At 47.8% G+C, this 27240-nt stretch overlaps 3 protein-coding genes and 1 long non-coding RNA gene across 4 annotated transcripts; all 4 read left to right on the top strand.

The window, feature by feature from the left end:
• Positions 1 to 45: 45 nt before the first annotated feature.
• Positions 46 to 2233, top strand: LOC120706583 (blue copper protein-like). Its single transcript, XM_039991263.1, has 2 exons — positions 46 to 548; positions 1512 to 2233. The coding sequence occupies exons 1-2, from the start codon at positions 326 to 328 to the stop codon at positions 2012 to 2014; spliced, it is 726 nt and encodes a 241-aa protein (XP_039847197.1). The 5' UTR covers positions 46 to 325; the 3' UTR covers positions 2015 to 2233.
• Positions 2234 to 4504: 2271 nt separating this feature from the next.
• LOC120706582 (coatomer subunit beta-2) lies at positions 4505 to 11461 on the top strand. Its single transcript, XM_039991262.1, has 4 exons — positions 4505 to 6698; positions 9075 to 9584; positions 10202 to 10287; positions 10796 to 11461. The coding sequence occupies exons 1-4, from the start codon at positions 4647 to 4649 to the stop codon at positions 10998 to 11000; spliced, it is 2853 nt and encodes a 950-aa protein (XP_039847196.1). The 5' UTR covers positions 4505 to 4646; the 3' UTR covers positions 11001 to 11461.
• Positions 11462 to 15177: 3716 nt separating this feature from the next.
• On the top strand, positions 15178 to 18876 carry LOC120706581 (cyclin-B1-3-like). The gene is made up of 7 exons (XM_039991261.1): positions 15178 to 15330; positions 16222 to 16658; positions 16747 to 16875; positions 16996 to 17247; positions 17341 to 17499; positions 17596 to 17774; positions 18510 to 18876. The coding sequence occupies exons 1-7, from the start codon at positions 15270 to 15272 to the stop codon at positions 18646 to 18648; spliced, it is 1356 nt and encodes a 451-aa protein (XP_039847195.1). The 5' UTR covers positions 15178 to 15269; the 3' UTR covers positions 18649 to 18876.
• A 668-nt stretch (positions 18877 to 19544) lies between these two features.
• Positions 19545 to 22314, top strand: LOC120710553. The gene is made up of 4 exons (XR_005689928.1): positions 19545 to 20594; positions 20673 to 20895; positions 21763 to 22063; positions 22166 to 22314. It is a non-coding gene; the product is annotated as an uncharacterized LOC120710553 (long non-coding RNA).
• The last annotated feature ends 4926 nt before the right edge of the window (positions 22315 to 27240 follow it).

The raw sequence follows: 27240 nt of genomic DNA, 5'->3' as shown, positions 1-27240 counted from the left end.
TGCAGATAAAAACCCTATCGCTCGCCTGCCGACACACTTCACCGCCGTGCCATGCCAATGCCATGCCAGCACGACGTCTTCTTGGGTGAACAAGCAGTGGCACTCCTGCAATACGGCAGAACTCCGTGGCGGCTTGCGCGACGCCGCCGCGAGAGGATATGCTACATTGCTACCTCGCCGCTCTCTCCCTTTTAAGCCCAAGCTCCCCAACTCCCCCAGAGGCCAGAGGACACCATCGTCATCCATCACTAGCTAGCTCAGAGGAGGAGCAGAATCTGTTCGTCCCTTCCTCGAGAGGCAACCTACTACCAAGCTAGCTGCGGAGATGCTGCTCTCCGGCGGCGGCCGCCGGAGCATGGCCCTGCGACCGTGGCTCGCCGTGGCGGCGGCGGTGGCCGCGCTGGCCGCCGCCCCGCGGGGGGCGGAGGCGTACCGGAACTACACCGTCGGCGGCGACAAGGGCTGGTACGACGGCCTCACCCTGCCCGGGGTCGACTACCAGGAGTGGGCCGACGGCGTCAAGAACTTCAGCCTCGGGGACTTCCTCAGTGAGTAACCTGCTGATCAGCTTGCGCCTGCTCTCTGCTTTTGCTGATGGTCTTGATCGATCTGCAGACAAGCCATCAAGTGGTTAATCATTGGTAGTTACTGTCTTTGCCTCTTTGGGCTACCGACCTCAGTCAGATGCCTTTTTTTCTTTTTACTGTACTGTCTGATTTGCATGTGCTACTCGGCCCGCACATGAGTAGTTTTTTTTTTTGAACTTAAACACATGAGTAGGTAGTAGCACGGCAGCGAGGCGACCCATGAGCCTCTTTCATGCCCAGTTCAGCTTTGCCACGGCCGATGAATCAGCCTGGGAACCCATGAGCCTCTTTCCCTGATTGCACATGGCCTGTGGGGGAAAGGCGCAACACGCCCCTCCCTGACGCCACTCCATTCTCAGGTCGCCGCTCATCAGTTGCCATCAGGAACAGAAAAAGAAAATGTCCGATCCCGATTAGTTGTCTGACCAAGGTTTTGAACTGCTAATCACCACCTTACTGTCAATCACCGTTCCAGCTCCCATGCATGTGGTTCCGGTTGCTAGCGCATGGTACTGCTGCTTTACATGCTGTCGTTTCACGTTACAAGAACATGGCCTGAAGGTACGGTACCGGCATGGTCTCTGCTGGTGCTGGAATCTGATTATCTGAATGCCCTGCCAGTGCCCACTCTGTTCGGCTGGATAACGTGACCAACGTTACTGCCAGTCAACTCACTGGGATCCCAAATCTGTTTGCATTGTGTGTCCTGATGATGGACTTCACGGGCCAGCGACAAGAACGTCGCAACAGCAGCCATTGAACTCTCATCTACCTGAGTACCCGACTGACTGACTAACTGGCCTGGTTGTTGAACTCACCACGTCACTGCAATTATCAGTCACAAATCTGCTTAGTTGTCCAGCTGCATAGATTGATGAAGCAACTTAACTAATGCTACGATTTCTTTGTTGTTCCTTTAATCAGTCTTCAACACGGACAAGAACCACTCGGTGGTGCAGACGCGGAACGGGACGCTGTACAAGAGCTGCGACTACAACGACTCGGGCCCCGACGACACCCTCGAGTGGTCCGCCGCCGCGCCGGAGTTCAGCAAGGACGCCGTCACCGTCGCCGTGCCGCTCCTCAAGGAAGGCCGCACCTACTTCTTCTCGGGCAACTACGACGGCGAGCAGTGCGAGAGCGGCCAGCGCTTCGCCATCGACGTCGCGCACGGCCAGGGCCTGCCACCGGACCTCAGGCCGCCCGCCGCCGACGCTCCCGCGCCCTCCGCCGGGCCCGCCGACGGCGCCGCCGCGCTCGACTTCAGCCACCCCAAGAACGTCACCACGCCCAGCGCGTCGGACGACGACCGCGACCTGAGCGGCGGCGATGATGACACCTCGGGCGCCGGCCGGACTCTGGCCGGGATCGGCTCCGGTCTGGCCCTGACAACGCTGGTCGCCACCGTGCTCTTTGCAGTGTACTAGTAGGTTAGTTTCTCGTGTTAGTGACGACGCCTGAGGTATGAGATTTGTTGTTGTGATTTGTTTAGTGTTTACTATATAGTCAAAGTAGAAGGGGGTTTCTACAGGTGACATGTTTTAGTTATTAGTGAAACGCTTTCACTTGTATATTGTGCCATTTCTTTGATTTGTACGGGGTTTGATAATGATAATAATAATAATTCCATTCTTTGGATCGAGCAAGTCGTCTTTTCGTAGAGTTCTGCTACTGCAGCAAGAAATGGGTGCCAAAGAGACGGGGTGATTTCTTCTGATGTCGCAACAAAAGAGTCGAATGAAAATGTAAACATGTATCTGCATTTATCTAGGACCCCGTTCTTGTGGCGAAACATACCCACCAAGAATCGAGCCCTCGAGTCGCCACTTATGCTCACATTTTCTTGCAACTATTTTAGGGTTTAACTGGCACTATTCTTTCAATGGTAGGCGACGTGCCTGTCGATAGCGAGGCACTAGTGGCGACTTACTCAATTTCGAAGATTTGCCGGCTCAGTCTCTCGGATGTATTCATAAGAGTAGGGTTGCGTACGTGTATTAATAGAGTATAAGTGTTCGTCCATTTGTGCTATTTTTTTTTGAAAAAAAATAAAATCCAATTTTGAAGAAGTAGCACAAATATTTGAACTAACAAGAGTTGTAAGTGCATCTAAGCATTATCAATTTGCACCCCTAGTTTCTTTTGGTTCTGTTCAGTCGTATAAGTCACGGCGTGATCTACTTTTACAAACAATGTATGGAAAAGGTTAAGAGAATTACAAAATATAAATCAGATCGAAGGCCTTTAATTAAGTGAGGTTACCTCAGTAGAGGTCAACTAAGAAAAAACCGTAAATATTTGCAGACATTGGAATCCATTTATACTGTTGTGATGAAGGAATAGATTGATACTTGTCTTTTCTTTTTTTGCGATTGACACTCAAATTGGTCGAATATTGTATTCAAGCTAGTGTTCATCAGTTTTTCTTTACTTATGATTCAATCATGTTTAAATTGCATTAATTTCTTTTGAATTAACGAATACACTGTGGTGTGAGTGTGATCACAGCTTCACTTGTACGGACAGTGGACTGTGGCTCCTATCTATCTTGTGGAAGATAGGTAGAAGTTGAAACTTCTGGTCCACTAAGACCCATTTGGTAGTTCTTATCTGACACTGACGGCAGCGGCGGTGATGCGGGGGCTAGCACAGCTGGAGGTGGTGCGGGGCGCGGGCAACGCCGCGACGGCGCAGCGCACAAGCAATGGCGCGGCGGCCGCGGCGGCGAAGGTGGTGCGAAGCAGGCGGTGGAGTAGGCGGCGACCGGAAGAGAGAATGTGGGGAGAAAGAAAAAACTAGGGTTTGGAATGGATTCAAAAGCTGCAGTTGTTCGCACAAATCTTAAACATTGAAAAGTTAGGAAGAAAAAAATCTTCTGGAAAATTTATAGAATTCTTAAGTTTAACTTGCTAAACTCCAAATGAGCCAACGTTCGTGTGGCTACAGGGCCAATGTTGGGCTGCAAAGCAAACGGTGGGCCATGTTCCTTTTGGTGCGCGATGGATGAAGAACTCTCATATGATGACAGGTTTTATAGTGGGCTGAACCAACATCTAACCGTTTTATAAGGAAAGAGAAGCGCGATAGCTATATATCGCGTGTGCGATGCTATCGCCTGAAGGAATACTTGTGGGCTAATGGTGCGAATAATTCGGCCCATTAAGTAATTTGCTCGGCCCATTAATTAATTTGCTGCACAACCAGCATAGCACGAGCGCTGAGTCCGCCAGTGGAGCTCATTGGGCAACCAACGGTAGCTTCGTCTCTCATCTCCCATTCGTCTCTCATCTCACATTAATTAATTTTGTTTTTCATTTCTTTTTCCAATTTTGTATTTATTATTTATTATTTTCCTCTTTCTCTCTTTTTTATTCTAAAGCTCAAATACAATCAAATGTCCCATGACGTTAATCTATTTGTTCGGTAGAATAAAATTGTTCCGTGATGTTTATCCATTTGTTCGCGATGTTTAGTATTTTGTTCGTTGCACAATATTATTTGTTCGTTATGTTTAATTTTTTGTTCATCAATTTAATTATTTGTTCGTTCTGTTAAATTATTTGTTCCCAGAATTTGAAAATAATTATTCAGTTTAAAAGAAAATATTTTTTAAAAAATATTATGAAAATATGGGTAAGTATGATCTTATTTTAAAGATTTTATCATAATAAAAACAATGATGCAATCTGAATTTAATTTAGATGTTCGGTTTAATACTTGTAGCTTTTTAAGTTTCAAATTTACATACACATGGATGACATCATCGTGATTAAACAGTCCAATTGTTGAGCGGCCGAACATTGTACTTGGGCCGAGGCTCAAACCCATTTGGCGGCCCAACACCACCCACTTGGCCAACGAGCCGCAAAGCGCACCAAACCTTAAAACCGACGGAAAGAGACGACCGACATCTGATCGCTCATCACTCTCTTCCACCCCTCCTCCCCCTCCGCTCCCACCCATCCCCAGATCCCGATCCGCCGCCGCCTCCTACGGCCCCCGGCCAGATCCAGCCACCACCGCCACCCCCGCACCGGCCGCCGCGCCGCCTCCGCCGCCATGGAGAAGCCATGCTCCCTCCTGGTCCACTTCGACAAGGGCTCGGCCGCGATGGCCAACGAGATCAAGGCGGATCTGGAGGGCGGCGACGGCCCCGCCAAGGCCGACGCCATGCGCCGCGCCATCTCCCTCCTCCTCAACGGCGAGACGCTCCCGCAGCTCTTCATCACCATCGTCCGCTACGTGCTCCCCTCCGAGGACCACACCGTGCAGAAGCTCCTCCTCCTCTACCTCGAGATCATCGACCGCCGCGACCCCGCCGGCCGCGCGCTGCCGGAGATGATCCTCATCTGCCAGAACCTCCGCAACAACCTCCAGAGCCCCAACGAGTACATCCGCGGCGTCACCCTGCGCTTCCTCTGCAGGCTCTCCGAGCCCGAGGTGCTCGAGCCGCTCGTCCCGTCCGTGCTTGCCAACCTCGAGCACAGGCACCACTTCATCCGGAGGCACGCCGTCTCCGCCGTGTCCGCGATCTACCGCCTCCCGCACGGGGACCAGCTCATCCCCGACGCGCCGGAGCTCGTCGAGCGGTTGCTCGCCTCTGAGCAGGATGCATCCGCGCGGAGGAACGCATTCCTCATGCTCTGTGCCTGCGCGCAGGAGCGCGCCGTTGCCTACCTGCTCTCCAATGCGGACCGCGTAGCCGAGTGGCCTGATCTGCTGCAGATGGCCGTCCTGGATCTCATTCGCAAGGTCTGCCGATCCCAGAACCGCGCCAACAAGGGCAGGTATATCACCATCATTACCTCGCTGCTCTCTGCGCCCAGCACGGCAGTTGTTTATGAATGTGCTGGCGCGCTGGTGTCACTCTCGTCGGCACCCACGGCCGTGCGAGCTGCCGCCAACACCTACTGCCAGCTGCTCTCGTCGCAGAGTGACAACAATGTGAAGCTCATTCTCCTGGATCGACTCAATGAGCTTCGCACCACGCACCGGGATGTCATGGTCGGGGTGGTGATGGATGTGCTTCGCGCGCTGGCCAGCCCCAACTTGGATGTCAAGAGGAAGGTGCTCGATTTGGTGCTTGATCTGCTCACCCCGCGTAATGTCGAAGAGGTCGTTCTTTACCTCAAGAAGGAGGTTGTCAAGACACAGGCCGGAGACCTCGAGAAGGGTGGTGAGTACCGCCAGATGTTGGTGCAGGCCATCCATGCCTGCGCTGTTGAGTACCCAGAGGTGGCTGGATCTGTGGTGCACCTCCTCATGGATTTTCTTGGCGACACCAATGTTGCTGCGGCGGTTGATGTTGTGCTGTTTGTGCGTGAGATCATTGAGACAAATCCGAAGCTGCGTGTTTCCATGATCCAGAGGCTGATTGATACATTCTATCAGATCCGTGCTTCCCGTGTCTGCTCATGCGCTCTCTGGATCCTTGGAGAGTACTCCCTCTCTCAATCAGAGGTTGAAAGCGCCATTGCCACCATTAAGCAATGCCTTGGGGACCTACCATTCTACACTGTCTCTGATGAGGGGGAGGCAAATGATTCTGCCAAGCCAGCCCAGCCGGTGGTGAACTCTGTTACTGTATCTTCCAGGCGACCCGTTGTTCTTGCAGATGGCACTTATGCCACACAGAGTGCTGCTACTGAGATCATTTCAACTCCATCAGTTGCTCCTGGGTCCTTAGCTTCAACCCTGAACCTCAGATCACTCATTCTGTCAGGCGATTTCTTCCTGGCTGCTGTTGTTGCATGTACCCTGACAAAGCTTGTACTGAGGCTCGAGGAAGTGCAGCCATCGAAGGTTGAATCAAACAAAGCTTGCACTGGAGCATTGCTGATCATGACGTCCATTCTGCAGCTGGGCCAGTCCTCCTACCTTCCCCACCCGATTGATAATGATTCATATGATAGGATTGTTCTATGTGTGAGGTTGCTTTGCAATACTGGTGATGATGTCAGGAAGATCTGGTTGCAGTCATGCAGACAGAGCTTTGCTAAAATGCTCGCTGAGAAGCAGTTCAGGGAGACAGAGGAGATGAAGGCAAAGTCACAGATCTCTCATGCCCAGCCAGACGATCTTATTGATTTCTACCACCTGAAGAGCAGGAGGGTAAGAAAAACACTACTTACCTCATTGCATTTTCACTTGTTAAAATGCCAACGAAAAAATGATGATTGATTTAGTCATTTTGGCAATTTGTTGATGTAGTCAGAAGTAAATGCTGTTATCAAAGACTCTAAAACACGGATACGTCAGGGGGCATGCGTATCCCGTATTGGATACGTATCCGATACGGATACGCGCGGGATACGGCCAGGATACGTATCCACGCCGTGTCCGCGTATCCCAGTTTGATTGGGCCTGAAACTCACGATTGGAAACGTCTCAGCCTATTATTGGATACGGCCTGCGAGAGAGGAGGGCGCCGCGGCCCACCGGAGAGAGGGGGGGGGGGGTAGACGGGCGGCGGTGGTCGAACCCGAGGTGGACGGGGCAGAAGGGTGGCGGCGGCCGGATGCGAGGAGGGGTGGGCGGGCCGGCGAGGAGGGCGCCGCGCTGGCCGGCAGAGAGAGCCACGGGGAGGGACGGATTGCTGCGTGCCGATGCTCACCAAGAAGATGCGACCTGTCACCAGCACGCGAGCACCATCACTCCGCCGCTCTGCCGCGTCCCCGCACCGCTGCGGCCTCGCTCCGCCGTTGCCACCGCGTCCCCGCACCGCTGCGGCCCCGCTCCGCTGCGGCCCCGCTCCGCCGCCGGATCCGCCCGCGCCGGGGCTGGATCCAGCCTCCCCGAGCGCCGGCCGAGCTCGAGCTCAAGGGAGAGGAGCCGCCGCTGCCGTCACTCGAGGGAGAGGGAGAGGAGCCGCGCGCCGCCGGATCCGCCCGAGCTCGAGGGAGAGGAGAGGGAGGAGCTGCCGCCATCACTCGAGGGAGAGGGAGAGGAGCCGCGCCGCCGCCGGATCCGGAGCGGACTGGCCCCGCGCGGCGGCCGGAGCAGGAGGGGAGGGGCGGGGGCGGGAGCGGGAGCGGGAGGGGCAGGAGGGCCGGAGCAGGAGGGGAGGGGCGGCGGGGGTGGGAGCAGGAGGATGAGGAGGGAAGGGGCGGTGGACGGTGTGGAGAAAGAGAGAGTAGAGTTTTCTTTTTATATAGTTGTTCTGAGTAGGGCTCATATAGGTTTATTTGGGCTCGGTCTATTAACTGAGGCGATCTTCTATTTCTATTTTCGGTCGGGGCGGGGGCGGGAGCGGGAGCGGGAGGGGCAGGAGGGCCGGAGCAGGAGGGGAGGGGCGGCGGGGGTGGGAGCAGGAGGATGAGGAGGGAAGGGGCGGTGGACGGTGTGGAGAAAGAGAGAGTAGAGTTTTCTTTTTATATAGTTGTTCTGAGTAGGGCTCATATAGGTTTATTTGGGCTCGGTCTATTAACTGAGGCGATCTTCTATTTCTATTTTCGGTCGATTTTGCTTCTGGTCTTTGCTTTGGCTAGTAATTGCTATTGCAAGGTAATTTACTATTTTACTACTTTCACAAATTTAATATGTACCATTATTTATTTATTTAAAGAAAATAGTAAAACGTATCCGTGTATCGGGTTTTTTAGAAAATTGCCGTATCCGCGTATCCGTATCCTTCCGATACCGATACACGTATCCGTATCCGTGCTGCATAGATCAAAGATATACATTGATACTCTATGTTGCATCGAGAGCTGATGAACTGCTTTTTTCATTCGCTTCACAAACAATTTTTTATTCAACATCCAACATTTGCAGTATGTGATCTCCATTGTCTTACACAAGCTGTTAATACTTCCTGGTCCTTAAAAATACCTCAACTTAACAATGACTTGTCTGAATTTTCTCCTCGCCTTGAACTGCTTTCTCATGGGTGGCAAGCAAGTTCTGTCTCTTTACTTCCACTAGCATCTCATGCAATAATTTGGTTTGTAAACAATCTTCTGCAATCTTTCTCATGCTTCTGTGATTTTGTAGTGCAATGGTGTGCGTGTTTATATCTGATGTATGTTTGAACTTTCAGCTGTAGTTCCATTTAATTCATGGTCTTGTTAGAGCCTGACAATGTATTGTATAGTTATAAAATATAATAAATTTGATTTGAGCTTTTGGTCCACACTTGAAGCCATCTTCATCCTTAAGGAGCTAATAAGCTAGTAAACTTTGTTAAGGATAAGGAAAATCACTTCCTGCTTTGTTAGAGGTAAAGGCAAATAATTATTTAAACAATACTGCAAGCATGTCAAGATTGATGCACACAGATGTATGTATAATAGAAAATGCATTTGAAGGGTAGGAGTATGAGCTGATCACAAATGTTGATGTGTGATCAAGGTCTGTTTTTGGTAGTCAATATGCTAGGGCATGCAGTAAGTTTGGTGGTGTATTGGTTTGGATGGTAAGCTTGCCACTATTGATGTTGCCTTTCAAATTTGTCCTTCAGTTACTGAAGCATGCCATTTTTTATCTTAGGGCATGAGCCAGCTTGAGTTGGAAGATGAGGTCCATGATGATTTGAAAGCTGCAACTGGTGGATTTACCAAGGATGCAGATGATGCAAACAAGCTCAACCGCATTCTGCAATTGACCGGGTTCAGTGATCCTGTGTATGCTGAAGCATTTGTGACGGTTCACCATTATGACATTGTGCTTGATGTTACAGTCATTAACCGCACAAAGGAGACACTTCAGAACTTGTGCTTGGAGTTGGCTACAATGGGAGACCTCAAACTTGTTGACCGCCCTCAGAACTACACCTTGGCTCCTGAGACTAGCAAACAGATCCGTGCAAATATCAAGGTTTCTTCCACAGAAACTGGAGTCATATTTGGCAACATAGTATATGAGACTTCTAATGTGATGGAACGATCAGTGGTTGTCCTAAATGATATTCACATTGACATCATGGATTACATCTCACCTGCTACATGTGCTGATGTTACTTTCCGGAACATGTGGGCAGAATTTGAATGGGAAAATAAGGTAACATGCTTCCCTGTACATTGAAATTGTGAATCATTTGTTTCTGCAAGATGTTCTCTATTCTTGAACGTGAACCCAATTCCTAAGTTTCTAAAATTATTGCACTATCCCCATGGGGCCATAGATCAATACAGAAGTCAGCTTAAACTTGTTCTATAGTATTTCAATACTAGTCTATTGCTACCTATAATAACTTGCAGAGTTTATTGCGGCAATATCATACTACAGTCTTTCAGCTTCAGAATCATCTACCCCTTTTTTCATGGCGATAGATACATCATGAGGTTATTTTATTCAGTGGGTGTGAAGGAAACAATATTATTAATTTTCTCTTTTCTTTTTATCTATTTTTGCATAAGAAACTGTATTAGACAGATATTGAGCAGGTACCTATTGTGGGTGCTTATATCCTTTTGTACATTGGTAATAATTGATTTGATTTATCTTTTTTTTTTGGGTGGGGGGGGGGGGGGGGGGGTTGGAGGCCTGCCCCTTTTTTTTTTATCTTGGACCCATTAAACTTTGTATGCCATGCTCCTTTCCGTTGAGTCCAGGAACACGTTCTTCCTGATTAGTTTCACTTCTTTTGCTAAGACTATTGTTCTTGTCTATATCAGGTGGCAGTGAACACTGTTATTCAGGATGAGAAGGAGTTCTTGAATCACATAATCAAGTCAACGAACATGAAATGTTTGACACCACCGTAAGTATTTGAGGAAATTGACTTCTCATGTTGACCTGCAGACAAGAATAATTTTTTCTTCAATATATGTCTGCAATTCTACATACATAGGACATTTGATTTATAAACTCTTAGCCATAAAATATGATGGTGTTACTGCAGGCATGGCAGATAATGCATAAGAAACTTTTCATAGCTTAGTTTCTTCAATCACTGTGCCTAAAGGAGGCTAATCTATAAACCTTGGAGAAGTATCTTAACTTCAGTAGGAGATATGCCATCTTTTTTCATAGTTTGTACTCAACCGTTCAACTATACTTCCCAGAAAGGGATATGCTTCCGTTATCCAAATTAGCAACATATTGACTTTGCACAGTACAATTAGGTATGAATTAATTTGGTTAGCTGAATATTGTATAAGTCATGTGTTTCAGTTTTGAGAGACTGCATATTTCTGTTCATTCACTGAATTTGCTAACCCATTACTACTGGAGTGACCCACCTTTATAATTGATAACTTGAACATCAGGTCTGCGCTTGATGGAGAATGTGGTTTCCTCGCTGCTAATCTTTATGCAAAGAGTGTGTTTGGGGAGGATGCTTTGGTGAACATCAGCATTGAGAAGCAGCTAGATGGCAAGCTCAGTGGTTACATCAGAATAAGGAGCAAGACCCAGGGAATTGCGCTCAGCTTAGGGGACAAGATCACCCTCAAGCAGAAGGGAGGCAGTTAACTGTCCAGCGTGTCACAGTTGTATCATCTTTTTTTAGGAAATCCACGTGCCTAAGAGACACAGGCGCTGTGGCATTGAACTGAGTAAAGGTGTTTTTGTACAAAAGGATCAAAGAAAGAGATAAGAGGACAGTTACGAGGAAGTCATGGTGTTGGATCGCGGGGCCTGAAGTTCTCGGTCTAAGACACTAGACCCTTGAAGATCCATGTTGGTTGTAGTAACGAAGCTGTTCCGACATCCTATCCTGATAAAATGACGACGTAGAAGTAGCTGTGAAGTTTCTGTTGATTTCTCGACAGGTAGATCAATTGTGATCTTGTATTATTATGAATCCCTCTTGTTTCTATATTGTTATATACTTTGCGTTGTTTTATTTTTGTGGTCTTGAGACTAAGCTCGGAGGCGGTACTGTCACCTTATTTTTTTATAGAGATGAATTTGAGCTCTTGTTTTTTTTTTCATATGAATTGGCCTGCATCAGCAATTGTGTTGTTTTGAGGTTGCTTTGTGATCAATGACATTAGTTCCTTGCTCATGTTTTACTCCTCGTTTCCTGCTCCTGGTATGGTGGCATTGATCTCTATGGTCCTGATTTTGATCTCTTAATGCACCTTTGTATGTAGTCCCCATCAGTCCACCAAAGAAAGAGTGTTGTTTCGGGCATGTACACCTTGGACTCATATTTTTCTTATTAATAGTATAATGCATACTCTCTGTCACACAAAAAATTGTTCATCTAGCCTTAGATTTTATCTCACAAAGATTTTTTATTTAGATTGTAGTAAAGTTCACCAATGTCAAATAGCAAGAAATAATTGCATAGAGAGGGACATATGGAGCAAATCAAATACTTAAGTAGATGTTATTTTTCGATTGCAATATTGAGGATCTAGGGAACCAAATAAACATTGCGGCTTTCCATCACATTAATTAGAGGTAAAATAATTATTTTTCAATATTAGTAATATATCTAAATTTTTTTAAACGAATAGTATTTATAGGAGGCGGAGTATGTGCAAATAAACCATTTTTCGGCACGAATGTAGCTATGCTTGTAGATTAGTATTTCGTGGCTGGGTAGTGAGCGTCACATGATTGCTCGGTGACGTCTCTCTCTGTCACCGCGTGCGTTCGTTCAAAGAAAGCAGGCGACACGCTGCTCGCCCGCCAAAAACAAGATGGGGGTGGAAGAGGCAGCCGGGATTATTCAAACCGGAAAGAAATGCGGCTGCCGCAATAGAAAACCTCACCCCTTCCCAGAATTCGAGCCCCATTTCTTGGCCCGCAGACAAACGCTTCAATCCCCTGCCACCCCCCTCCTCGCTTCACTGCCCGGCAAACATGCGCGCGCGACCGCCAGCACTCACGACACACACACATATTATATATATTATATATGCAACAAAAAAGACCATCTTCCTCATCCGGATAACGCTACACGAACCTGGCCATCGTGTTCCGGCGGCGCCCCGTCGAGATTCATACACGTACACGGCCCCGATGGCGGAGCTTGCCCGAGCAGCAAGTCGAGTAGCTCGCAAGAACCTCACTGCCGCTGCGTTCACTGGTCAGAGCCCCGGAGCTTGCTGCTGCTACTAACTACTCCCTCCATCCCAAAATACAAATAATCCTAGGAATTCTAGGACAAATTAATAAGAAGATAAAATGACCATGTTTACTCTTATTTATTATCCATATTTGATACTAATTGATTCTTGCATGCACATGCACTTTCTAAATATGGTAGAATGACATGTTTTTTGAGACAAAATTTGAGTGCTAGAATGACTAGTATTTTGAGACGGAGGGAGTAGCAATCAATCATTGGGTGCATGAATTTAGCCTTGCGATTGCAAAGGGTTCGTGGTCAAAAATCCCAGTTTCTTTGCCCCGGAAACGAGGCGGCTCCCCATCATTTCCTGCCGCTGGTCCTATATATACGGCGCGCTCGCAAGAGAGGAGGCATCAGCCATCCATCCAATCATTCCAATTCCGGCACATCCGGGGCGCGGCGCCATTGTTGCATCCATCCATCGCGGCTGCGGACATGGAAGACCTCGCCGCCTCGCTGATACCGCACTCGCACAGCGCGCCGCTCTACCTGCTCTACGACCTCTCCGCCGTCTTCCCCGGCAAGCACGGGCTGGCGCCGCCGCCGGTCCCACTCCACGACGACGGCTTCGAGTTCGCCACGATGGCCAGGAGCGACGCCGGCGGCGCGGCGGCGCTGCGGGCGTGCGCCAGCGACGTGTCGGCGGCGGCCTTCGCGGACGAGCTGCTCCGCGCCGGCGCGCTGCTCCCGCTGAGCCTGCCCCCGCGCCTGCAGCGCCCGGCCTGCTACTCCGCGGGCGCCTCGGCCGCGACGTCGCCCACGCACCACGCCGGCGGCAGGAAGCACCGGGGCTTCGACCCCTTCGCCGCGGCGCTCGAGAAGGTGCGCCGGGACGGCGCCGAGCCCAGGCGCGCGAGGTCGCTCTCGCCGCTCCGCGCGGCGGCCGCCGGCGCGCCCTCCTCCGCGCGCACGAAGAGCTGCAGCTGCTCGCGCCCGGCACCCGCCGCGGCGGCGCTGAAGAAGGCGGCCGCGGCCGTCGCGGCGAGGCGGGCGAGGCGGGGCGTCAGGCACCTGCTGTGCCGGGCGGTGGTCATGACCGGCGCCGCCATGGCGCCCAAGGCCCTGTGGCCGCGTCGGAAGGACGGCGTGTCTTACCGCCCGGGTCTCCTGGTCTGCCTCGGATACGGCGTGTGAGAGCCTGCTGCGTCGCGCTTCCGTTCTACTACACTTTCCGTGTGGTGGTATGTGGTATGGTTTGGGAACATGTTCACAGTGGTCTGATGGTATGGAGGCTGGTGAATCTCTCCCCCCACCATAGGACTACGAAAAACCTCTGCAGAGCTCCTGCAAAACCAAAAAAAAGAAAAAAAAGTAGTTGGGTGGTTTAAGTTCGATGTGATGCTCTACATTTCGTAGAGTTGGCAACAACTTTGGGGGAAGTGCAACGAGTCGATCAGCATGTTGTGAAATTATGGTATGAAGCAATTTGGATCCATTGTGGTCATGTGAGGAATCTATATTTTTACGAATTTTTAACTTTTTGATTGATGCTCTATACCTAATACCTGGCTTAGTTTTACTTATTAATATATGTCGAGCACCAAAAGATTAGTCAATTTGCCATCTTTTTTTTGTGTGAAGAAGTCAATTTACCTGCTAAGAAGTAACGTAACATGAAACAATTAAGTTTTCACAATATTTGCAAAAGCCACCATGTATGTTTGGAGCATCAACTTGGACACGGTTTTGTCGACCTTTTTGAAGTGAACTAGTGATGTATCACACAAAAACTCACACATTCATACAGTCGTATCACCGGGTGTCATGTGTGCGTAACCCATGATGATTCCCTTATTATGCTAGCTAATGCCTCCACAATATGATGGTACTAGTGGATGCGCCTCGACAGTGTCGTAAAGTGTCTAAAGTTATACCTATGTGGAATGTGGGCATCAAAGAGCATATCGTGAGAAAAAGTATTTATTAGAAAGATTTTAGAATGAAATATAAAATGATGAGGAATTTCAAAGCAACCGTATGGGGGAAAATGTTTCCACGGAGCATTTAATAAAAAGGTATTTCTATTATGGTACGATAAAATGGCTGGTTACACGGAGATTCTCGAACGATTTGTAACATGAATTCTTTCTTCTGTAGTTGTGTACAATGCAAAATAAAGTAATTTCCTTGCATATTTCAATATTACATGTCCCTATTTCATTTCTACTAAAAGCATTGTGTTCGACTAGGAGAAATCTGATCTAAAAAAAAAGACCGGGAGAAATCGAAGGCAGACACACAAAATATCTTTTACGTGTTCGACCCCTCATCTTTCCATCCAAACGGCTAAAAAATTCGGAGCAGCCAATCCCGGCCGTCCATCACCGATCCGAGCGCCATCGCGGGGCCGATTTCCATTAATAAAAATTCGACCGTTGGGGAGAAATCCCCCCCCCCGCCGCCCAAACCCAACGCATACGAAGTTACGGCGCCTCATTGCCTCCTGCTTCCTTCTATGCCACACCTCGTGTTCGACGAAACCCTCAAGAACGTGAGATCAGAGAGGGAGGGAGGGGAGAGAGAGAGAGAGAGAGAGAGAGAGAGAGAGAGAGAGAGAGAGAGAGAGAGAGAGAGAGAGAGAGAGAGAGGAGGATTCGAAGGGGGGAGGAGGCGGTGGCGCAAGCGGGTTGCTGGATTGCTCCTCGAGGACGACGGCCATGGCGTCCAAGAGGCAGGTGGGGCGGGGGCCCCCTGTTCCCGCTCAGGAACAGAAGATCGGTGAGTTTCCCGACGACGCGATCCCTCGGCGGGTTCCGCCGTCTTGTTTGGGTGATTCTTTCGCTGGTTGGTTCGGTGATTCAACGGCCATGGTTGGGGGATAGGGATAGGGGTTGCACCGTAGCAGGAGCAGGATGGGGTTCTTGGATGCTGATGAACCTGTACGTTTCTTGAATCTCTCGTGTGGGTTCGATTGGCGCATGGCGATAATCATCGGTTCTTTCTTTGTCTCCGTGGCATAGGAGATGAGTGGATGTTCTTGGGCGATTATGCTGTCACGGCGCTGCTCTGTTATCTAGTTCTTTTTGTATGGTTCTGTTCTGTTTGGGGATCCTGTTCTTATTTCGCCGTAAAGGGAGCGCCCTTTTTGGGGAAAGATGTTTTCGCTTTTACCTGACGGATTGAACTCCTTGATCCGCAATTAGAAGGTCCGGATTTGGGTTTTCGCTGTAGGATTTCTTAAATTGTTCGTGTGGATTGTTCTGGAATTGACACGTTAGGATTCTTGTCCTGTTTGCGCAATAAAGATTTCTTCTTTTCAACCATTTAGTTCATATATACACGTCTATTCCAAATTTCCCTTTGTTGATTTCAATCTTAACTAGTACTGTATTGGAAGACTTTATAATGTGATCTTGATCTGAACATGCATAGTGGGCGAGGATCTTAGCAGTCAATTCTATCTATAATTCTGTGGTGATGGTGATTGGTGAATACTGAATAGTTGTAAATAGGAAAAGGGAGGATTTTCTTTTTGCTAGATTTTATATACTTTTCCTTCAGATTGTCACTTCATAGCACTATAACAATGGTGTAGTCTTGCGTTGCTTTGTCCCTCGTATATTTTTGGTGCTATGATCCTCTCTGCTAATTCACTTCTTGTTTGATCAGATGCGGCCAGGCTCGTGAGGAGGAGGCCAATGGCGGCCGTTCCACAACAAGCTGTGGCAAGAAGCCGAAAGGTGCTTGCCGACGTCGGCAACCTTATGAATGGCCAACCTGCTCTTGCAAACCATCAGAAGCAAGTCGTTGTACCAGTTAAGAACTGTAGGAAAGCAATCCCTCAGGTAGCAGCAAGAAGCCGGCTTGCTGATGTCGGCAATCTTATCAATCGATGTCCGGCTCCTGCAAATCGTCAGAAGCCACTGGTTGCTGCATCTGACAGGAATGGAAAAGCAGTCAAGCTGAAGGAGCGGAGTAAAGTGAAGCCCGAAGTCATTGTGTTAAGTTCAGATTCCGAGAAGGAGAAGAAAACCAAAGTCTCAGGAGGCCAGAGAATTGCAAGGAGGGTACCAACCCTTACTCATATCCTGACAACTTGCAGCAGGGTATGAACACGAGCTGAATTCTAAGCTTAAGATCTTCTTTCTTCATTTCTTTTCCAACACGAATATCTAACTTTTTATCTGAACACAGGTTTCTGATGGGGTAATCTCCAGCTCGAAGAATGTACAGGCATTTGACATTGATGCCCCTGATGCTACCAATGAGCTTGCTGTGGTTGAATATGTTGAGGACATCTACAGATTCTACAAGAGTACTGAGGTGATCTTGTTTTTGCCTTATAAGAAAACTGAAGCAACAATGATTTTCTTGCTTCATTACTGGATCATTGATATGACCACTTCTGATCATTATTCTTTTGCGGCATTATTGCATCTTCAGGGTACCTGCCTGCCCCTCAGTACCTACATGAGCTCGCAGGCCGAGATCAATGAAAGGATGAGAGCTATCCTTGTTGATTGGATCATTGAAGTACAACACAGGCTTACACTAATGCCAGAGACACTTTACTTGACTGTGTACATCATCGATCAGTACTTATCCATGGAGAATGTGCCAAGAAAGGAGCTACAGCTTGTGGGCATAAGTTCCATGCTGATAGCGTGCAAGTATGAGGAAATATGGGCTCCACTGGTAGGGCTCTTAACATTGATGTTGTCTGTTTGTGCTTCCAAACATGCAACTTCCATTCTTTGTATAACTTACACGATGCAACAATGTTTACAGGTTAAGGATTTATTATGCCTATGCGACAATGCCTTCAGCAGAGACCAGGTTCTGACCAAGGAGAAGGCAATCCTGAACAAGCTCCACTGGAACTTGACAGTTCCAACAATGTACATGTTCATTGTTCGGTATCTAAAAGCTGCTAGGGGTGACAAAACGGTATAATTATCCACTCTTAATAATGTTTTTAGCACCACATTTATTTACACATTGATATATGTAGTTAGCAATTTCTTTTTTCTATGTCCGGTGCAGCTTGAAAAGATGGCCTTCTTCTACTCCGAGCTTGCATTGGTTCAGTACACGATGCTGATTTACCCTCCATCAGTGACTGCAGCTGCTGTTGTCTATGCTGCTAGAAGTACTCTTGTAATGAATCCACTATGGACTGATATTCTGGAGTATCACACTGGCTTAACTGAGCCACAACTACTGTATGTCCTCCTCATGACTTGAACTTGCCATTGAAATCTGATTCTTGTTTGAATCATAAGATTAGTAAGTTTGAGTAGATTGCATTTCAGTTGAAGTCTGAAATTTGATTAACATGCTATTCTGACATAAACTTAGTAAGTAATGATTTCACATTGTACAAAATAAGCCCGTTAAGTTCATTGTTCAGTTTTGCACGCTTCTGGTTCTGTTGCCCCTTCAGCTTTTATGTCATCTTCATGACTTAAACTTGGCATCAAAATTTGATCCTAATCTGATCATCTGAAGCACAGATTGGTAAGTTGAGTTGATTGGGCAGCCTCAGAAGTTTGAACTATGATTATGACATGTTAACCAAATGTCCAAATTCATTGCTCTTTACTGAATTGTTCACGCTAAAAGATGGTGGTGATCATTAGAATAAGAGCATCTGTTACAGTAACCAGCAGCCCACTCACCAGCTTCCAATCTGTTTGTGTTCCTTTCAGTGATTCACTAGAAGTTCTCCATTGCCAGTCATACTGAATGTTTCTAAAAGTATTGGAGTGTAATGTTCTTTCTTTTGGCTCATGACCGTGGGGGTTTAATTCTTTGTCTGTTTGGGATGGTGGGACAGTGTTGTTTTCTTTCAGTGATTTACTAGAAGTTCTCCACTACCATGATAGGCGTGTGCACTGTTCTTTATTTTGGCTCATGACTGGGAGATTAATTCTTGTCTGTTTGTGAAAACACCACAGAGACTGCGCGAGGCGCCTGATGAGCTTCCACGCCCTAGCGCCGGAGAGCAAGCAGAAGGCGGTCTACAGGAAGTACTCCAACCCCAAGCTCGGCGCTGTCTCGCTCTACTCGCCTGCCAAGAAGCTACTGTCAGTCTGAGCCGAGGCTCCCTGCTGCGGCGGCTGCTTCTGCTGCTCCCCTTTTCTTTTGTCTCTCTGGAGATGCTGCTACTGCTACTGCGTATCATCGTTCTGATGATACCATTTTGTTTCGGTCCTATTTTCTGCTCTTTGCTTTGATCAGTATACTTAAAACTTAAGAATCGTCAGCAAATGTTAAACAATTATCGAATGGTTCAGTTAATGGTTATGTGTGGTTTCTGGTTTATGCTTGTGTTGAAATTGTGATGTTTGTTTGAAGGCTTAGTGGTAGTGGAATCATGTTTTGTGATGTGATGTGAAGCTTTTTGCACTAGTATCTTTTCAGCAATCTCTTGGTTCACTGGTTCAGTCAAGCAGAGTGTATGCAAATCATGATTCCACTATACATGAAGACATATCATATTAGCGGGTAGGTCTAGACAGTTTTTTATTTTTATTTTTATTTTTGGCTGTATGCGCATAGTTTTGTTCATTTGCTCTCTTATGGGGGGCAATTCTGGACTTCTTGTTTGTGGTACGGCCTTGATTTTTTTTAATGAAAGCAACGATGTGATGTACTTGGGCTGCTGATTGGTAACCGAAACGGTGGAAGAACATATGGACTTTTTTTTTGTCTCCCAGAATAGTTCATCGTCGTCAAAAAGAAAAAAAATACTTTTATCCAAATTTAACGCAAACTTTAAAGGCCAACTCCTCCCTGGCCTTGGCCAATTTCAAATAAAGGGCTTGTTAGGTTGGGGGAGGGGAAAAATTCCCAGTTCTGAAATCCATGGGTTTGGTTGCAACAGTGGGGAATTTGGGCCCAGGGGATGGGGCCGTAGGTAGGGCCCACGACAGCTTGCGTTAGGCGCCCCCCGTCGCCTGCCCCAGCGCAACGATGCGCTCGCCTCCCCTCCCCCCCCCCCGCAAGCCTCTTCCGCCTCCTCCCTCTTGCGGTGCCGCTTCCCCTCGACGCGCCGCTGCAATCCGCCGCCGTTGGCCGCTGTATTGCCGCCCATTCCACAGATCCGGTGGCCGGCACCCACAACACACCGGATCTGCGGTCGGTGGACGAACCGCCGCCGTAGGAGGCGCATGAGCAGCACCTCAAGTTCGGGGCCGGATTGGCGGCCGCCGGATCCGCCACCGTCCTCCTCCAATCGTCGTCCTTCTCGGTTGCGGCACCGCCCCCTCCCGTGGAAGACCTCCGCCGCCCAAGGTTCGTGCCCCCATTTTCAGCCACCACCACCGCCTGCCTTGATCCGTTGCGCCGCCCGGCCGCCTGCCTTCCCCCGCTGCACGGTCCGCACCTGCCTTCTGCGAGATCCAGCATCCCGCCATGCATCACTCCCCCATTGCGGTCGCGACCACACCTATTTCCCGTCCGCCGTCCTTCCTTGCCGCGACGGCCGTCCGCCCACTTCCGCCATGCCACCCCATTTCCTGCTCTCCCCCGGTGCCCTTCCCGTCCTTGTGCGCCACCCAGCAGGCTCCCCCATGCTGGCTTAAACCTCTTGCGCCGCACGCCCTCCACTCCTGCTTTCGTCCCGCAACTCCTCCCCCTTGGCAGTGTGTTGCCATGGCCGACCAAGGGGACGACGGCTTCGGCAACTACCCATAGCCAGACCCCTGGTTCTCGACCGGCTTCAACCCCTACTCCGGCTCGTCGTCGAGCCAAGCACCGACCGCCGGAGACATGCCACCGCCGCGCATGGGTTCTCCGGTTTCAATAGCGCACTGCCGGGTAGCGGAGGGCTCAATGTGCCGGCCTTTCCTTACTTTGGGTACCCATACTTGGCGCCATGGCTGGGCCGGCGCATCTGTACTACTAATGCGCACCTCCTGCCGGCGCACACTCCCTTGCAGAACCCGCAAGGCATTCCACCTCATCCACGGCGCCGTGGCATGGTGGCCCCTCTGCATCCGTCTCGACGATGCCAATGCCTCCAATTCATAGCGCATACGGTGAGGGCCGACTATCACTCGTACCGTCATTCTATATGTATAGTACTTTGTAACATGTCCTTTGTTTGGTACGTGCAGGAGGTTACACCAGGCCAGTGGCCGGTCTGCCCGTGCGGACATGCCATCTTTGCACCAATCATGGCCTTCGGTCCCTATGGAGGATGATATCTCTGCTTCATTAGCTCCCGGACGTCAGATCACCTGAAGCCAAACACGCCGGGAGGACGTGTCCAACGTTCCTATTCCGTCAAGCAACGAAGAGTCAAATCTGTTCGAGGATGCTAACGCCGGATTGTCCTCGGTAAGAAATACATTTTTTAGTTTGTGATTTCAGATATTAGCATCTAACAGAAATGGAGTGAGAAAAACAAAGTTTTGTGGTTAGTCTTCAGTAAATTACTACTTCCAATTACTATTTCCAATTGCAGAATAATGTTCACCAACTGATATTTGTTTGGCTTTAGCTTTTCTTTATTCTTTTGTTCTTTCTAGCCTTGGTAGTTTGTGTCACTTCTTTATTCTTTTGTTCAGAAAATTACTATTTAAGATATATTAATATTTGTTCTTATGTTCTTTCAGTTGTATTAATAATTGTTTGCATTGGCTTTAGCATTAGCTTTTGTTCTTTATTTTCACCAGGGATAAGCAGACTGTTCTTATTTATTTGTTCCTTTGCATAAGATGTTCTATTCTGTTTTGCTTTTACTGGTTCACTCACTGATTGGACTTATATTTTGCTTATCCCTGTCCATAAACAGCAAAGAATGTTCTCTGAATAGTTGAAAAAAACATACAGCACATTTGACATCAACAATCATGTTTGTTCTTGGTGCATGTAGACTATTTTCTGTTTTATGCTTGAACAATGAACTGCCTATGGTTGCATGTAAGCTAGCATTGATATGCTGCATGGCATTATAATCATCGTAGTTAGGCATTGACATGTGGCTACATTTACCCTAGCACATTGCATTGCAGATTCACATTCCTGACTGCCATATTGTTGTCTGGTGTCACTTGCAAGTTGCAAACTTATTGCAGCTATATTTATATACTGGAAATTGGCATACCCTTTTGTACCATGTTTATGTAGTGCAAATTTGTTGTACTCCCATGCTTTGCCGTATGCCGGATTACTTGACACTTCTTCAATCATTTGTTTACGTAGAACGAGATCCGTAGAGCCAACTGGAATGATTTTCGAATGGAAACATTGTGTGCACTGTGGATTGAACAAATGAAGCTTGGAAACTGTCCAGAGGGTAAAATGTCTCCTTTAGGGTGGAGGAACCTGATTAAGCATTTCAAAGAAAAAATGGGCTGGTACCTAGATCAAAATCAGTTGCTCCACAGGTAACGGCAGCTAAAAATCTTCCATACATGTTTGACCGTATTGAAAAGCCAAACAGGTGGAGGCCGAGCAGGGGGGCTACGTGGCCCGCAAACATATTTGGGATCACTTCACTCAAGTATGCATTTGGTTCACAATACCTTGATTCCGTATGCTTCAAGTCTAATGGCACTACATGTCATGCTATGGAATCTAATTGTTGTCTCTATTACTTGAACAGAAGCTGAAGGAGGTGGAGCGCTTGAAGTTCGAGGAGCCAAAGTGGGCTTCCATGCTTCCGGACATGTTCTCTGACGTTGCCATTAACTGGTGCTCCATGCTTGGAACAGCGTTCGAACGAAACACAGAAGAGCGTGATTCTGAGGACAGCCCAGTTGTAAGCATCTAGGCCCTCAAGGTATGTTTCGGTGATTAATGACAACCATTATTGTGACTAATGAGTTTGTGCAGCTTAATAGATCATTATCGCTCATTTGGTCATATGTCAAAAGAGGCCCCTCAATTTCATTATTCAAAAAAGGCGATCTCGGTATTCAACTCAATTATATGTCAAGACTAAGGATCTTTCTAGTCCTAAGTGTCATAAGGTTGAGAAGGACACTTAGGTTAGTATAGGTTTTATAGTTTTGTAGTGATCGCACTATTAAGAGGGGTTAAGGTCAAGTAACTTGAGCATGGACATGGTCAATCAAAAATGGATGCACACTATGGTCACTTAGGTTTTCAGAAGTTCAAATAAGTGGTTCTCAACTTATATCTCAAGAATATTTGGATTTCATTCAAGACTCAAATCAGAAAAGGCAAAATCAGGAAAAAGTCCATACACCGGTTTAACCGACGACTCCAATTTTCTATACGTCGGTTAAACAAAGTCAGCAGAGTCTGGACAAGTCAATACACCGGTTAAACCGACGTGTTTGAATTTAACGTCGGTGCATTAGTCCAGAGTTGGTTTTTCCAGGGTAATTCAAGTTCTATACACCGGTTAAACCGACGCTATTTGAAATGTGACGTCGGTGCAATTGACCAGTGAGATGGTTTTTCCATGGATTTTTGAAGTTGTACTCACCGGTTAAACCGACGATGGTTTTGAGTTAACATCGGTGCAGTTGTCCAGAGACTTGGTTTTTCAGTTGATCAGTGGACAACTACACTCACCGGTTAAACCGATGATACGTCGGTTAATCTGCCCAAGTTGTAACGGCTAGTTTTCAGAAGGGGCAGTTTACATTCATCGGGTAAACCGACGATGGCTATTGGAGGATCGTCGGATTAACCGGCGCTATGCAGTTTTCTGGCAGCTTTTCTCCAACGGCTCTATTCGTGTGAGCTGCCTATATATACCCCTCCAATGGGTCATTTTGCCACTCTTGACACCAGGCAACATCCAAACACTCATACTATAGTCAAGAGCCACCTTGAGCTTCATCTTTCACATACTTGTTCATCCAATCAATCAAGAAGCAAGATTAAGGACTTGAGTAGAGAGAAACTTGTGTGCATCCGTTCTTGGTGATCGGTTCTTGCTCAAGTGAAGGCCTTAGCTTGTTACTCTTGGTGATTGGCATCACCTAGGCGATCTTGGTGATCGAGGTGTTTCTCGTGGAGCTTGCCAAGGATTGTGGGAGCCCAGAGAAGAAGATTGTACGTGGCTTGATCTCCACCACGCCGGGATGGTGAACGGAGACTCTTACTGAGCGCCCTCGTCTCGGTGACTTGGGAGGTGACAAGACTCTTTGTGAGTGTCACAACGTGGATTAGGGGTGTGTGCCAACACATCGATACCACGAGAAAAAATCCGGTCGTCTCTTGTCCACTCTCTTTATTCAAGCATTTTCTTTCATGCAATTTATTCATGTGCTTGACTTAGAGATCATAACTTAGCTCTACCTTGCTAGGCTTTACTTCTCGTTTTATCTCTCATAGCTTGTGTAGGTAGCTTAGTTATCCGGTTGGTGAATTGGTGCCTTACTAGCATTGCATAGGTTAAGGTTGCTTAATTGTGTTTTAGAAATTGAAAAAGGCCCAATTCACCCCCCCTCTTGGTCCATCGATCCTTTCAATTGGTATCAGAGCCTCGTTGCTCATTTGGATCATTAGGCTTCACCGCCTAGAGCTATGACCAAGATGGGTGGTTCGCCGTCTCACTTCGAGGGCAAGAACTTTGCTTATCTGAAAGTTCGCATGGCCGCATACCTTGATGCGATTGCTCCCGAAGTGTGGTTGGCAACTAAGACCGGGTTCACCGGAACTCCCACCACCGAACAATTAAAATGGAATGCCAAGGCTAGAAATGCAATTTTCGAAGCCATTAGTGAGGAAGTCTTTGCTAGAGTTAATGACATGGACTTAGCAAGTGATATTTGGAAAGAGCTCATTGAAATTCATGAAGGCTCCACTAAAGTTCGTGAGCAAAAATATCACTTGTTTAGAGCTAAGTATGATTCCTTTAAAATGCTAGCTCATGAAAATTGCAATGATATGTATTCTCGCTTGAATGTCATTGTCAAGGACATTAATGCACTTGAAATATCCAAAATTGACAGTGCCTCCATCAATCGCAAGATTCTCATGCTCCTCCCGAAGCCCAAGTATAACATCATCAATGCTATGCTTCAAAAGGAGAATCTTGACACAATGGAAGTGGGAGAACTTGTGGGCGAAATTCGCGCAAGAGACAACCGGATTTTTTCCCATGGTGTCGATGTGTTGGCACACACCCCTAATTCACATTGTGACACTCACTAAGAGTCTTGTCACCTCCCATGTCACCGAGACGTGGGCGATCACTAAGAGTCTCCGTTCACCATCCCGGCGTGGTGGAGCTCAAGTCACGTGCAAACTTCTTCGGGCTCCCACAATCCTTGGCAAGCTTCGGAAGAAACACCTTCAATCACCAAGATCGCCTAGGTGCTGCCAATCACCAAGAGTAACAAATTAGGGTCTTCACTTGAGCAAGAACCGATCACCAAGAACGGATGCACACAAGCTTCTCTCTACTCAAGTCCTTAGTCTTGCTTCTTGAATGATTGAATGAACAAATGTGTGGAAGATGAAGCTCAAGGTGGCTCTCAACAATAGTATGAGTGTATGAATGTTGCCTGGTGTCAAGAGAGAGCAAAATGACCCATTGGAGGGGTATATATAGGCAGCTCACACGAATAGAGCCGTTGGAGGAAAGCTGCCAGAAAAGTACGCAACACCGGTTAATCCGACGGTCCTCCAATTTTCATCGTCGGTTTAACCGATGAATGTAAACTGCCCATTTGGAAAACTAGCCGTTACAACTTGGGCAGATTAACCGACGTATCATCGGTTTAACCGGTGAGTGTAGTTGTCCACTGATCAACTGAAAAACCAATTCTCTGGACAACTGCACCGACGTTAACTCAAAACCATCGTCGGTTTAACCGGTGAGTATAACTTCTGAAATCCCTGGAAAAACCAACTCACTGCACAATTGCACTGACGTTAATTTCAAACATCGTCGGTTTAACCGGTGAATGTAACCTTGAAACACCCTGAAAAACCAACGTTCTGGACAACTGCACCGACGTTAATTTTCATATCGTCGGTTTAACCGATGTATATACTTGTCCAGACTCTGATAACTGCGTTTAACCGATGTATAGAAAAATGGAGTCGTCGGTTAAACCGGTGTATAGACTTTTTCTGATTTTGCCTTTTCTGATTTGAGTCTTGAATGAAATCCAAATATTCTTGAGATATAAGTTGAAAACCACTTATTTGAACTTCTTTAGAACCTGAGTGACCATAGTGTGCATCCATTTTTGATTGACCATGTCCATGCTCAAGTTACTTAGCCTTAACCCCTCTTAATAGTGCGACCTCTACAAAACTATAAAACCTATACTAACCTAAGTGTCCTTCTCAACCTTACGACACTTAGGACTAGAAAGATCCTTAGTCTTGATATACATTTGAGTTGAATTCCGAGATCGCCTTTTTGAATAATGAAATTGAGGGGCCTCTTTAACATATGACCAAATGAGCGATAATGTTTCATTAAGCTGCACAAACTCATTAGTCAGAATAATGGTTGTCATTAATCACCGAAACATACCTAGAGGGCCTAGATGCTTACAATCTCCTCCTTTTTGGTGATTGATGACAACACAAGCAATAACTTAAATGAGAGAGCGAGAAAGGTAAACCGGAGAAACTCAAGCAAACTCGAAAAAGAAGCAAAGAGCTCAACGGCTCAAACGGAATCCATAAATATGTCTCAAAGCACAGCATACTCAAAAGTCAAATGTACATATCCATGAACTAACATCAAATGAGATATAAAACATCAAGTCCTGTAACTACGAGCTCTCTCTAGCTCTACCCTCCCCCTGACTCCAACTCTCTCCCCCTTTGGCATCAAAGCACCAAAAAGGCGAGCTACGGGTCCGGCTGTCGCGGTACGGCGAGGAAGCGGTCCGGATCGTCGTCGTCGTTGTTAGACGGAGAGCCCTCGGTGATGGATGGGAGCTGCTGTTCTGAGCTGACTAGGGGTGTAGCTGTCGTGGAGGCTCTCGTGCTAGCACTGCCTAGGAGAGGGCCCGTAGAAGTGGTAACCGGGTCAGCAGAAGAAGTGTCAATATCTGAAGTCGTGACTGCCGAGGCTGCCGGCTGTGTCGTCTGCGGAAGTATAGACTCCTCTCCTCCCCCCTGAAGGTAGTGTCTGTGGTACGATGGGGAGGGCGACTGACTAAACCGCTGACGGTGAGTCCTGAAAGAGCGTAGTCGTTGGCAGTGGCGAGAAGAGCGGACGACCGGCAGACCCAAGGAGTGCGGACATCGAGAACGTGGTCTCTGGTGTCGCCGAAGTAGCTAGGGCTGCAGTAGGGAATGGAGGTGGAGTGACTGCAAGCTGAGGTGCTCCAACACCCTGAAGTTCTGGCTGATGCGGGGCGAGTCCAGTGTGAGTGTAAAGCTGTGTGATCATCCCGAACATTGCCATCATGCCCTGCTGCATCTGCTAGAACTGAGCGTCTGTCCTCTGTGATACTCGGTCAATGAGCCCGACAAAACGCTCCTCGGCTGCAGCACGCTCTCGGGCAGCCTCCCTCTGAATGGCTGCAAGCTGAGCCACATGGGCTCTCCTGGCCTCCTCCTGTGCGATCCAATCCTCTCTCTGCTGAGTGACAAGCTGCTGAAGGAGAGAGGTGAGCTCGGGCGGCTGAGTCACCTGGGACTCTGAGACAGTAGCAGCTGCTGGTGATGAAGGAGCTGGCTCTCTAGACCCTCCTGCCTCGTGGTCATGACTGGCTGGTGCTGCAGGAAAGT

The sequence above is a fragment of the Panicum virgatum genome, chromosome 5K (assembly GCF_016808335.1).
Source record: "Panicum virgatum strain AP13 chromosome 5K, P.virgatum_v5, whole genome shotgun sequence".
NCBI classification, from domain to species: domain Eukaryota; kingdom Viridiplantae; phylum Streptophyta; class Magnoliopsida; order Poales; family Poaceae; genus Panicum; species Panicum virgatum.
The sequence above is the reverse complement of the archived record's forward strand: the minus strand, read 5'-3'. Positions and strand labels throughout refer to the sequence as shown.

What these genes read in the sequence shown, in the direction of transcription:
- LOC120706583 (XM_039991263.1), top strand. Translation starts at nt 326, where the DNA reads ATGCTGCTCTCCGGCGGCGGCCGCCGGAGCATGGCCCTGCGACCGTGG. An exon ending in CAGCCTCGGGGACTTCCTCA is followed by an intron (nt 549 to 1,511) that starts GTGAGTAACCTG and finishes TCCTTTAATCAG; the next exon opens with TCTTCAACACGGACAAGAAC.
- LOC120706582 (XM_039991262.1), top strand. Translation starts at nt 4,647, where the DNA reads ATGGAGAAGCCATGCTCCCTCCTGGTCCACTTCGACAAGGGCTCGGCC. An exon ending in ACCACCTGAAGAGCAGGAGG is followed by an intron (nt 6,699 to 9,074) that starts GTAAGAAAAACA and finishes TTTTTATCTTAG; the next exon opens with GGCATGAGCCAGCTTGAGTT. An exon ending in ATGAAATGTTTGACACCACC is followed by an intron (nt 10,288 to 10,795) that starts GTAAGTATTTGA and finishes CTTGAACATCAG; the next exon opens with GTCTGCGCTTGATGGAGAAT.
- LOC120706581 (XM_039991261.1), top strand. Translation starts at nt 15,270, where the DNA reads ATGGCGTCCAAGAGGCAGGTGGGGCGGGGGCCCCCTGTTCCCGCTCAG. An exon ending in GATTCTACAAGAGTACTGAG is followed by an intron (nt 16,876 to 16,995) that starts GTGATCTTGTTT and finishes TTGCATCTTCAG; the next exon opens with GGTACCTGCCTGCCCCTCAG. An exon ending in AGGAAATATGGGCTCCACTG is followed by an intron (nt 17,248 to 17,340) that starts GTAGGGCTCTTA and finishes CAATGTTTACAG; the next exon opens with GTTAAGGATTTATTATGCCT.